This window comes from Hyperolius riggenbachi, chromosome 11 (genome assembly GCF_040937935.1).
Source record: "Hyperolius riggenbachi isolate aHypRig1 chromosome 11, aHypRig1.pri, whole genome shotgun sequence".
Classification (NCBI taxonomy): domain Eukaryota; kingdom Metazoa; phylum Chordata; class Amphibia; order Anura; family Hyperoliidae; genus Hyperolius; species Hyperolius riggenbachi.
In genome coordinates, this window is record NC_090656.1 from 2,553,200 (window position 1) to 2,566,581 (window position 13,382).

Here is a 13,382-nt window from a genome sequence, read left to right on the forward strand (position 1 = left end):
CTTGTCATGGAGTCAGGTGTCTGCAGGAAGTAACATTTCAGTCGTCCCAGAATTCTTGTCATGGAGTCAGGTGTCTGCAGGAAGTAACATTTCAGTCATCCCAGAATTCTTGTCATGGAGTCAGGTGTCTGCAGGAAGTAACATTTCAGTCATCCTTGAATTCTTGTCATGGAGTCAAGTGTCTGCAGGAAGTAACATTTCAGTCATCCCAGAATTCTTGTCATGGAGTCAGGTGTCTGCAGGAAGTAACATTTCAGTCATCCTTGAATTCTTGTCATGGAGTCAGGTGTCTGCAGGAAGTAACATTTCAGTCATCCCAGAATTCTTGTCATGGAGTCAGGTGTCTGCAGAAAGTAACATTTCAGTCATCCCAGAATTCTTGTCATGGAGTCTGGTATCTGCAGGAAGTAACATTTCAGTCATCCCAGAATTCTTGTCATGGAGTCAGGTGTCTGCAGGAAGTAACATTTCAGTCATCCCAGAATTCTTGTCATGGAGTCAGGTGTCTGCAGGAAGTAACATTTCAGTCATCCCAGAATTTTTGTCATGGAGTCAAGTGTCTGCAGGAAGTAACATTTCAGTCATCCCAGAATTCTTGTCATGGAGTCAGGTGTCTGCAGGAAGTAACATTTCAGTCATCCCAGAATTCTTGTCATGGAGTCAGGTATCTGCAGGAAGTAACATTTCAGTCATCCTTGAATTCTTGTCATGGAGTCAGGTGTCTGCAGGAAGTAACATTTCAGTCATCCCAGAATTCTTGTCATGGAGTCAGGTATCTGCAGGAAGTAACATTTCAGTCATCCTTGAATTATTGTCATGGAGTCAGGTATCTGCAGGAAGTAACATTTTAGTCATCCTTGAATTATTGTCATGGAGTCAGGTATCTGCAGGAAGTAACATTTCAGTCATCCTTGAATTCTTGTCATGGAGTCAGGTGTCTGCAGGAAGTAACATTTCAGTCATCCCAGAAATCTGGTCATGGAGTCGGGTGTCTGCAGGAAGTAACATTTCAGTCATCCCAGAATTCTTGTCATGGAGTCAGGTGTCTGCAGGAAGTAACATTTCAGTCATCCCAGAATTCTTGTCATGGAGTCAGGTGTCTGCAGGAAGTAACATTTCAGTCATCCCATGCCATCTGTATTTTTACTTCATCTACTCATTAATTAAAGCATGTGGCCATGCTGGGAATGTGTTATCGTTTCGGAGTCAAAAGCAGTTTCCAGCAACCCTTAGCGGCACATTTCAACGTTTAAAGTGTATCTGGGGCAAATAAAATATACTTGCCTTACACTTGATCTATTCCATTGTGGGGTGATTGCTGTACAATCGCACTGCAACTGTCTGAAAGATCGCATTGCATGTTACTGCTGCGGTGCAACCACACTGTGAGGCATACTTTCCAGTGAAGGTCTGCCTCCCTTCCATCGTGCGTGACACCCTGTTGTCTTGTGGCGTTATGACAGGACCCATCGCGCTGCGTTCATTGTGATGGTGCTATCCCTACCTTTACAATGGCATGCAGCATTTTTGGGCAGCACGACGGACCATTATAAGTGTAAAAGGAGGCAAACTGTGATCTTTTCTTGTGACTCTCTCCCTTGACCTGGTCCTTTAATACATCTCATACTATATTGCTAATAATGGCTTACCCAGATATTGTATGCCAGTATAAAAGCATTGGAATGTAGGAGGGTAGAGGAGGTTGGGCTTGGTGTCAGGACAGAATCCCAATCCTGTGCACAAATGACTGGTGGCTCAAAATAATTTCATGGTGGGAAGTTGTTTATATTTGAACATAGCATGTTTACTTTGTACTCTCTTCTGCAGGTATCGAACGAGCCTGGGAACCGGTACAGCATTCAGCTAATTAATGCGTTAGTCCTTTATGTGGGCACACAGGCCATAGCGCACATCCACAACAAAGGCAGCACACCCTCAATGAGCACCATCACCCACTCTGCCCACATGGATATCTTCCAGAACCTGGCTGTGGACCTGGACACTGAAGGTGATCTAGCATTTTCAGTGCCTCTGCTTTAAGGGTGTCTAGCTAGTTTCCTGAATGACTAAAGTCTGTTTCCATCTGTACAGGACGCTACCTCTTTCTGAACGCCATCGCCAACCAGCTGCGCTACCCCAACAGCCACACGCACTACTTCAGCTGCACCATGCTGTACCTCTTTGCTGAGGCCAATACAGAGGCCATCCAGGAGCAAATCACCAGGTGAGACCCTTGTATGTAGCCCTGCGTGGCGGCTGAAGGGATGGGAGAAATGGAAACTTCTTACTTCATGGTTATAACGAGACTCCCAGACCAGGAATTGTGTCCAAGGCCAAAACTCTAGTGTCTTGGTTGTTTTACAAAGGCAGCAAACATGCGCCCAATTGGTTGCCGTTAGAACAATGACTGGTGAATGGGAACATGCATTCCTAAAGCCAATCAAAGTGCCTGGGAATGAATGATCACAGCTTCAGCCAGAAGCCAGTGATAATTGAAAGTAAAAAAACACACTATCCTGTGTATTAAAGGACAACTGAAATGAGAGGGATCTGGAGGCTGACCTATTTCCTTTTCAGCAATACCAGTAGCCTGGCTGTCCTGCTGCTGTTCGGCTGCAGTAGTGTCTGAATCACATCAGAAATAAGCATGCAGCAATCTTGTCAGATCTGACAATGTCAGAAACACCTGAACTGCTGAATGCTTGTTCAGGGGCCATGGCTAAAAGTATTAGAGGCAGAGGACCAGCAGGATAGCCAGGTGACTGTTATTGCTTAAAGAGAACAAGAGACCAATAACAGATGTTATACATACATGGGGCTTCCACCATCTCCATAAGCCTGGATCGCTCCCATGCCACCTGGTCCCGTCATTTCGGGCAGTCGAGCCAGTCGACGCAAGCGCAGTTTGCTCCCTCCGTAGTACGCAGGCGCACGCGTACAAATCCGGAGGGAGCACATGCACATGCATACAACTGGTCACGTCCGGCGGAAGTGACAGGCCCGGTACCAGCAAATAGAGGCAGTGGAGGACGGCGGCGTTGGAGCGATCCAGGCTTATGGAGCTAGAGGAAGCCCCAGGTATGTATAACATCTTTTACCATTTTTTAGGTATGCTTTGTCTGTGGTTCCCTTTAAAAGCAAATAAATATGGCAGCCTCCATATACCCCTTGCTTCAGTTTTCCTTTAAGTACACAAGATAAAGTGTGGGCAAAAATTTTAATTCATTGTAAAATACATCCCCTAACTTCTTCTGCCCCCTCCCTCATAGTTTCTAAAATAAAACCCTGTAAACCAGTAGCGGCTGTCTGCTCGGGCTCCAGCGGAAATGGCCGAGCCTGATCCGGGCCACTCTTCTGGGCTGTAGCTGGAGTGGAGAGCCACTACTGCACATGTGCGCGGCACACATGGAAATGCCTGGGGGAGGGGTGAAGCCTCTTTAAGATCCAGAGTCTTCCCACCTCCTGAGGTAAGTACCCCCCAGGAGTTGTTTTTTTTTTTTTTTTTTTTTTTTTTCTTGCATATAGTTTTATAGGGCATTCCTCAAGCCAAATACTTTTTGTTTAGTTTTACTCTAATTCCCCATGAACTAAAAAGCCTTGCCCACAGCTCCTTTTGTAGCAAGGGCTTATGGGAGCTGTCGGAGGAGGAGGTTGTTACTAGCCAGAGATTTCAGAGGCAGAGGAGAGGGGAGTGAGCTGAGGGCTGGTGATGCTATCAGCTTACCTTTGTGTAATGATCACAAACAGATCATGGCTGCACTCGTATCACAGGAATAAATAATCATAAACTATTGAAGCTGTTTGCAGTTAGATTTGCTGTGCAAACTACCTAAACTTTAGATAAGATGTATATAGACAAGATACTTGTTATAGATAGATTTTTATCTCGGATTCGCTTTACAGAACTAGTGATACCCATGCAAACCTAGAAATAAAAAGCACATATATAAGTAGATAAATACTAGTTCTACTTAACAGATGTTATTGCACTGTCTACATGATTCCTGTGAATTTTATAAAGGAAAATCAGAGAATCCTATTCTAGGCAGTTTCCATCTTGGTTTCCTTTGAATGAAGCTAATCCTGACATTTCCTCCCTCACTTTTTTCTTTCTTTTTTTTTTTCTCCTTTCTCCTCTTGCTAATTGTGTATTCGTTACCCGCCCTCCTCCCAGAGTCTTCAGACACTCCCACTGAGGTGTATACTAGGAAGTGCACTGCCTTAAAGGACTTACGAGGCCAACTACGTAAAAAAAAGTTAATCACCTGCCTCTAAGTTTCACGCACGGAGGACGCCGTCCGCGCCCTCCGTGCAGCGCCGCCGGGTCCCCCGCTCATTATCTCCCCCCCCCCCCCCGGGCCGGCTCCCGACCCCACGGCCCGGGTCGGGCTCTCCAGCCCCTCCAAAGATGGGGCCGCTTCCTCTGGCCGCGGCTGCGCAGTCCGCCTGGCCGCGAATGCGGCTGCGCAGCTCTAGGGCCAACCCCTCCGTTCCACGCTACGTAGCGTAGATCGGAGGAGTTGGCCCTAGAGCTGCGCAGCCGCATTCGCGGCCAGGCGGACTGCGCAGCCGCGGCCAGAGGAAGCGGCCATCTTTGGAGGGGAAGGAGAGCCAGACCCGGGCCGTGGGGTCGGGAGCCGGCCCGGGGGGGGGGGGGGAGATAATGAGCGGGGGACCCGGCGGCGCTGCACGGAGGGCGCGGACGGCGTCCTCCGTGCCTGAAACTTAGAGGCAGGTAATTGACTTTTTTTTTTACGTAGTTGGCCTCGTAAGTCCTTTAAGGTGACCATACACTTATAGATTAGCAGCAGGTTTGACCATCAGGTTTTTGGCAGATGCCTGTCAAGTCCAATGTGACAGGAATCTGTGTGCCACACACTAGAAACAGATTTACAATAGATTGCAGAATGAAATCTGTTGGAAATCGATCTAACTGCATTATTGCACCATTAGATCCAATGCAACTCTATGGGCCGTCGATCTGCTGCCAGCAGCCGATCAGCCTAGATTTTTCATCCTGTCAGTTAGATCAAATCAATCGAATGGGGAATTTGATAGAATCGATTTCTGATTGATGGCTGAAATCGACCAGTATATGACCCATTTAGGTCATTAGGAGGGTCCCGGGTCTCTCTCCGCTCTTCTCGCCCGCTCTGGTCTCTGGCTCCAGCATGCTTCACTTCTTCCTGCCCGGCAGGAAGTTTAAACAGTAGAGCGCCCTCTACTGTTTAAACTTCCTGCCGGGCAGGAATAAGTGAAGGCATGCCGGAGACCAGAGCGGAGACGAGCGGGGGCAGTCGCGCCGGCAGAGCAGGTAATGTATGCCGCTCTATTGCGTCGGTCGTCGGGCACTCGAACGCCGCTAGCGATGCGCTCTTTACCCGTGGGCGATCGACGGTTATTTTCCGCACGGCGCGTTCGACGGGATCGGACGAAATGGATCGAAATTCGGTGTGTAGCGCGAACGATTCGACAGCAGATTCGATCCCTGGGATCAAATCTGCTGCCAAACGGCTGTAAATCGGGCCAGTGTATGGCCAGCTTAAGGTATGTGATAACTCCAAACCATAACAGCAGAAAAAGTTTTGAATGCAGGATTAGCATCTTTATCACTTAATACACTCAGACCAGTTGCTGTTGGAATGTGACTTTTATGGTGACAATCCCGCTTTAAAGCCAATGGTCCACATGCTGTAGTATCTCTGTGCTATGTTGACAAAGCCTTTGTCTGACTTGCAGGGTTCTGTTGGAGCGACTGATTGTGAACAGACCTCACCCCTGGGGTCTTCTCATCACCTTCATTGAGCTGATCAAGAACCCAGCTTTCAAGTTCTGGAATCATGAGTTTGTACACTGTGCCCCAGAGATTGAGAAGTGAGTATTCTGCCCTTGTCCTACTGCTTGACAATACAGGAGGCAACTTGTTGAACCGTGGTGTGATGTGTGCTTATCTGCTTTTTTATAAAAAGTTGGGTTCTTGATGCTGTGCGGCTTCCTGCCCCTTGTCTAGTAGTGCACCCTGTGCAGTTGGGAATTGACCTCCAATCATAGAAGGTACGGGCCCTTTGGGGCCGCCACTGCGGTGAGTTGTGAACTGGCGTTGGGAGACACAAGTGGTGTGATCAGCCTAATGGTGAAGGTGCTAGAATCACTGCTGAGACCCTGACTGCAAACCCTCGGGGGGGGGGGGGGGGGGGGTTTGGTTGGCTTGTCGGCAAGAGCGTTACTCACGGTAGACTTTATACTCTATTGCTGTTGTATATAAGAGAGCTCCGCCAGACCATCTCTAAATACAGTCCGTCTGATTATGTGGCACTGCTGACATGAGTTGTTACACAAGGTGTTTACGTAACACCTGTTTACGCCGAGTATTGGCTTCTGTGAACTATTTTGGTGATTTGCAGAACATAGTGCTGTATGGTTACTCATATGGTGAATTGTTGGGTCCTATATAAATTAGGTGAACCAACTGCGGAGAATTGTAAACTCAATGAAGCGTCAATCCTCCAGGGGGCAGTCAGGAGGGCTCTCAGCCACTGTCACGCCACAATATGTATTTGTAGCATCACAGATATTCCCAATGAAATAACGAGTCTTAAGGTGCTCATACATCTAGGGATGTACGGGCAGATCAACCGTGAGACCGATCTCGATTGAATCTGATCAGAGAGAGGTCTGTTGCCTGCCCATACATCACGGATAGATTTTTGATAGATTTAGGCTTGGGGCCACACAAGGGTGACTGGGGGAGGAGGTTGGGAGTCGCACAAGTGGGACAGGTGAGAATTTACACACTACATGGGCGTGACTGGGGGGAGGAGGTTGGGAGTCGTACCAGTGGGACAGGTGAGAATTTACACTGTACATGGGGGGGGTGCGCAACAGCGTGTACATCGGTTGTTGCTATATAGAACCCACCCGATTGGCCACGTCAGACTGGGATTTTCCAGCATGCTTAACTGGTTCGTTAGACAAATTTTGTCCCAAAATTTGATCAAAACATCGGTCAGGCATGCTTGTTGTGGCCCTGCTTTTCATCCGGTTCAGTAAATTTATTGACGTGGATGGTCGATCAGGCCACGACATTATAGATGTATGGGCACCTTCAGACCAGAATCCTTATATAAATGTATTCTTGTAGTTCTATAAAAGTTTATACAAAAATAAAATTGGAACATGGTTATAAATATATCTCTAACATGATTAAAAAGGCATTGGTCATCTGGGTACACAGTTAGTCATAAATCAGTCTCTTGTTAAGTGGAGCCATTGTGATATAGGAGGTTTCTCTGCGTCTCCTACTTCTGAGCTCTATGAGCCCATATTTATACACTGACTTTTCTGAATATACGAGAATTACTTGAATCTCAGGGTATCCACATTGGAAAGACTTGTCGCCACGTTTAAGTGAAGATAAGCTTAGCCTTGAATTTGAGGCAACATTGAATTTGCCAGTCAGCGGTGTAGTCCTGAGGTACTGCCTCTGCCCGTGAAGCATGAGGTAATGAGTTTGACTCCAGGGTCAAGGATAAAAAAAAAGGAATATGTTGATCTACAAGGTGTACCATCTGTATTCTGAAGTTACTTTCACTCAAGAAAATAATTCTAATAGGCCAACCGTTCATACCCAAGAGACAAACTGTTATTTGAGCTTGCAAGTACACTAGATCTATCCTTTGCATAGCTTTGACTAGGACTATTACAGTAAATACACGCTACAAATGAGACTGCAGACAGCTGCATGAGGTGTATATATACCATACTATTGACCTGCCTTCTCTTCCCCAGGTTATTCCAGTCGGTGGCGCAGTGCTGCATGGGACAGAAGCAGGCCCAGCAGGTGATGGAAGGCTCTGGGGCAAGCTAGGTTGCCCGTTTTGCCCTCATGGACTGAAGTCTGGCAATAGGAGCCCATGGAACCAGCAATGTGAAGAGTTTGAGCTTGACTTGTCCGCCGGAGGTCGTCTCCTCTGACGGCTAAACGTTTCAGCTGATCATTGTTCTAACATATCTTCCTGGTTCAGAGGGACTCACAATGACGAATGGATTATTTTATTTCTCTTTTTGCCCAAATCCACTTTTGGCCAAACTGTTGTGAATATATAAAATAATTTTTTTTCTTGATCTCGTGTAAATATATTGAATGCAAAAAAAGCAAAAGCTTTCAGTCTTTGGTTTCTCTTTTTCGATGAAGTGGGACGGAGGGGCCAAGAGCTAAATATTTGAGCCTCTCCCGTCTTGGAGTGGATAGTTTGCAGATTGGTTGGCAGCCTACGGACTGGTGTGGCGGTGGGTGGGACTGCCAGATGCCGGGCACTTGGGTGGGCGAGGAGATGGGCCAGGGAACAGCCGGGGTGTAACTCTGTATTTAAGGCAACCAGTCTCTGTCTCGTTATTTCTGCTGCTCTCTTTTGTTTACAAACCTAGAGGTGTTTCCTGTTCCGCTGGGCGCGGCGGGACGCCAGAGCCGTTCACTGACATACCTGCTTGTATAGAGACCCCCAACACTATTTTCTCAAACTTGTACATGAGGCTTTTAGTTTGATTGGCACAGGAAGAGGAGGAGCTGAAATCTCTTCACTTTGTAAAAAAAATAAAAAAGACCCACTTTCCTGGACCAATACAGGCCATTTTGTAAGAATTTTGAATGTTTTGTAAATGTATTGGTCCTGTGATGTATTTTGTAGGCTTTCACTTCTCACTTGTATGTACGAATGATTATGTAGTTACACATTAAAAGTCTTCAGCTGCAGCAGTGGTCAACGGTCCTTTTTATTTTTTTCTCCAGTCTTAGTTGCCTGATGTTTTGTGACACCAGTGCTGCTGCCTTTCCGTGTCCCGTGTTTCCGGTTTAGTGCCACGTCTGTTTTTGGCACCGCAGCAACAGGTTCTATACATGGGATAAGGACAGAGAATCCACGCTCATCACCTTGAGATAGGCCAGTGATCTGCAAACTCGGCCCTCCAGCTGTTGAACTACAAGTCCCACAATGCATTGCAGGAGTCTGACAGCCACAGGCATGACTCATAAAGGCAAATACATTGTGGGATTTGTAGTTCCTTAACAGTTGGAGAGCCAAGTTTGCAGATCACTGAGATGGGGCATTTGAATATGTAGTAGGGAGTAGAGATGGGACGACTAGTTTCCCTGGCCCTGTGACAAACTGTTTGCCAACAACCATACCTGCAGCTACATCCTGGATGGTGAGGTCTTTAAGTGGATCCGAGGTGAACTTTTACTCATTGCATAATTGTGTTTCTTTCCTATAGTTTATAGGGCATTCCTCAAGCCAAATACTCTTGTTTTAGTTTTAATACTTTAATAACCTATAAACTAAATAAGCCACACCCACAGGTTTTCAGAGAGCCTTGGCAAGGGCTCATGGGAGCTCAGTCTGGGTAGGAGGAGGGGGAGGTGTTTCTAGCCATTGATTTCAGAGGCAGAGGGGATTAGGTTTTTTCACAGGCTGAGTGATCAAGATACAGATAAGTCTGCCTCTGTGTAATGTTTACAAACATGGCTGCTGTCATTGTATCACAGGAAGAAATAATCATTTTCTATTAAAGTGGTTTGCAGCTAGATTTGCCGTGTAAACTATCTAAACTTTAGATAGACAAGTTACTTGTTATAGTTAGTTTTTCATTTCGGATCTACTTTAAGTAATGCGCTGGTGCCCCCTGTCCTTGATCATGTGGCAGGAAGCGATCTGCGCATTTGCACGACATCATACATAGGCATGTGCAGAGCGCTCCTGGCTTCGGCGCACAATCAAGGACGTGTGCTGTCGCATTACTTAAAGAGCACTATTAGCCATACAATGCTAGGAAAAAAAAACCACATAAGTAGTTAATTGCTTGCTCTGCTTACATAACAGATGTATTGTACTGTCCATGTTTTCATTCAACATTAAAAACTTTACTGAAATCCAGAGAATTCTGTTCCTGGCAGGGGCCATCTTGGGTCTCATAGCCTAAAGCATTCCCCCCTCTGCACTATTACAGAGCGGGGAGTGATAAAGGCAGCGCACATACTCCTACTAATGGCTCCAAGCTCTGCAGTTCACGCCTATAATGTCTGCACTACCACTGGTGCAGAGATTATAGACTGGAACGCCAGCCCCTGGAACCATTAGTAGGCGAGTCTGTGTGCGCTGCTTTTATCCCTCCCCGCTCTGCTCTTTAAAGCGGTATTGTCACCATAAATATCAAGTTCCAACAGCAACTGGTCTGAGTGTATTAAGTGATAAAGATGCTGTTCCTGCATTCAAAACTTCCAAAACTTTTTCTGCTGTTATGGTTTGGAGTTATCACATACTTTAGGAGTACTGGCCCTAGTGCCAAACAGTGCCAAAGAGTTGAATGCTGGGAGTTCTTTTTATCTATAATATATTCCTCCTCTTCCATTTCCCTGCCTAGCTTTCTTATCTAAAACACCCACTGATTACTTGTTTACAAGCAAGGCTGAGGTGACTCAGCGATTGGAGGATAAGACAGTGTAGTTCCTAGTATACACCTCAGTGGGAGTGTCTGAAAACTCTGGGAGGAGGGCACCTAATGAATACACATTGAGCAAGAGAGGGGGGGGGGCAAGAGTCAGGGAGGATATGATGTCAGCATTAGCTTGGCAAGATGGCCACTGCCTAGAATAGAATCTTCTGCTTTTCCTTTATAAAATTCACAGGAATCAGTACGTGGATAGCACAATACATCTGTTATATATAAGTACCGTAGATAAATACTATTTCTACTTACATGTGATTTTTATTTCTAGGTTAGCATGGGTGTCTCTTGCTCTTTAGTAGTGCGGGGAGGAGAGTGGATGCCGAGGGAGCATGCGGGTGGAGACAGATGCGGCGGACATGGCACACTGCAGGGGGGGGCGGGGGGGGACAGCGATGGGACAGCTTCTGCCCCCCCTTCCAGTGCCCTAGCAGCTGGCAGCAGCCACTGTTGTAAAGGAGAAAAAGTGGCCAATCACAGAAGTGTGGGAGGGGACAACGAGGGACAGAGACTTCAGCCAATCAAGGCTGAATTAGCATGTGACGTAACTTCCTGTGTACGAGATGAGAGCCGGGGCATGAGGAATGAAAATCCATTAGGAAAAAAGTGAGATTGATTTTAAACTTCTGAATTGCCTGGTTAGCATCCATTCTACTTGTATAACAGCTATTAATAGAGAATTGCTTTTAGATTTTATGCCTAACGGTTACTCTTTAAAGACCCTGCTGACCTGGAAGTAGCTGCAGGTACTGTTAAACATCACAAGGCCCGGCGAACTGGTCGCCCCATCACTATTAGTCAGGTGCCAAAAGGGGTGTGGCAAATAAACCACAAAATTAGTAAGCCCTCTGCACACTCGCATGCAAATTCATTTTAGCTGATTATTCCTGCAGGAACCAGCGCTATCTTATACAGCGATGCTAAAAACCGGGGTCTTTGTTACAAGAATAAAGTCTCTCTTGTGTAGTAAAGTCTGACGAAGGCTTTTTATAAGCCGAAAGCTCACTGCTTATTCATCTTTAAGTTGGCCAATAAATGGTATCGTCTTGATTCTAAATTCCTTGCGTAGTCACATACACCTCAGTGTTCTCACCAGACATTTTTTCCAGCCGGGTGGCATGAAAAAGTAGCCGGGTGGGGGAGAATGCAGGTTCGGCGCTTCTCTGTGCAACTCTGCTTCCAGCATAAGAGGCGGATGAGGAGGTGAGCTGATGATAGCCGGGTGGTCGCCTAAATTAGTTGGATGGAGCAGCCGGCTAAAAGAGCCTGGGGAGAACACTGCACCACATAGAGGTTCCCTTTGTAACAAATGGTGTATATGACCATGCAAGAGACTTAAAGCGGATCCGAGAGGAAAAACTAACAAGTAACTTGTCTATATATCTTATCTAAAGTTTAGATAGTTTACACAACAAAGCTAGCTGCAAACAGCTTTAATAGAATATTATTTCTTCCTGTGATACAATGACAGCAGCCATGTTGTTTGTAAACATTACACAGAGGCAGGCTTATCTGCATCTTAAAGGGACACTTAAGTCAAACAAAAAGTTTTACTCACCTAGGGCTTCCAATAGCCCCCTGCAGCTGTCCGGTACCCTCGCCGTCTCCCTCCGATCCTCCTGGCCCCGCCAGCAGCCACTTCCTGTTTCGGTGACAGGAGCTGACAGGCTGGGGACGCGAGTGATTCTTCGCGTTCCTGACCACAATATTGCCATCTATGCTGCTATAGCATATATCATATACCATATAGCAGCATAGAGGGTGCTAATGTGTCTGGGAACGCGAAGAATCGCTCGCGTCCCCAGCCTGTCAGCTCCTGTCACCGAAACAGGAAGTGGCTACCGGCGGGGCCAGGAGGATCAGAGGGAGACGGCGAGGGCACCGGACAGCTGCAGGGGGCTATTGGAAGCCCTAGGTAAGTCAAACAAAAAAAATGAGTTTTACTCAAGTGTCCCTTTAAGCAAAAACCTAATTCCCCCTTCTCCCCTCTGCTTCTGAAATCTCTGGCTAGTAATACCTCCCCCTCCTCCTGCCCAGACTGAGCTCCCATGAGCCCTTGCTACTGTCTGAGAGTGCCTTGGCTCTCTGAAAACCTGTGGGCGTGGCATGTTTAGCTTATAGGGAATTACAGTATTAAAACAAAAAAGTATTTGGCTTGAGGAATGCCCTATAAACAATAGGAAAGGAACCCAATTATGCAATGTGTAAAAGTTCATCTCGGATCCACTTTAAAGGATACCCAAAGTGACATGAAATATGTGTATGTACAGTGCCTGCCACACAAATAACTAGGCTGTGTTCCTTTTTTTCCTTTCTCTGCCTGAAAGAGTTAAATATCAGGTATGTAAGTGGCTGACTCGGTCCTGACTCAGACAGGAAGTGACTACAGTGTGACCCTCACGGATGAGAAATTCCCCCTTTTACCTCTTTCTTGCTCTCAGCAGCCATTTTCTGCTAGGAAAGCGTGTTATAGTTGGAATTTCTTATCAGTGAGGGTCACTGTAGTCACTTCCTGTCTGAGTCAGGACTCAAAAAGGTAGATGGAGGCTGGCACTTCCAAAAATAAGCTCTTTTATTGAAAGATTAAAAGCATGTGGCTATACGGCGACAGCCCGCTGTTTCAAGACTCAGCCCTTCTTCAAGCCGAAGTATCCACAGGTTAAAACATCATACAACACACTTATATAGTGTAACACCCACCTAGCAACCAATCAATTCAAAAGACGTGCAGCCAATCGTCTCCACCGGTGTCCTGGCGGACCTGAGAGAGAACTGATGGTCCAAAATGCAAATCAGCAACATCACATGTATAGGGAGGTGGAGCGGCAAAATCGCAGCATAAACACACCTCCCTCATCAATATTCACTGCAGCAGTAGGAGG

General features: G+C 46.5%; 1 protein-coding gene across 1 annotated transcript in view; it reads left to right on the forward strand.

The window, feature by feature from the left end:
• The window catches only part of CNOT1 (CCR4-NOT transcription complex subunit 1), a 101,467-nt gene extending 92,715 nt beyond the window's left edge, over window positions 1-8,752 (forward strand). Inside the window, 4 exon segments of the mRNA XM_068260314.1 lie at window positions 1,828-2,008; window positions 2,092-2,224; window positions 5,740-5,874; window positions 7,789-8,752. Of these exon segments, the coding sequence (XP_068116415.1) occupies window positions 1,828-2,008; window positions 2,092-2,224; window positions 5,740-5,874; window positions 7,789-7,867 (528 nt within the window). The 3' untranslated portion in view covers window positions 7,868-8,752.
• Window positions 8,753-13,382: the final 4,630 nt, after the last annotated feature.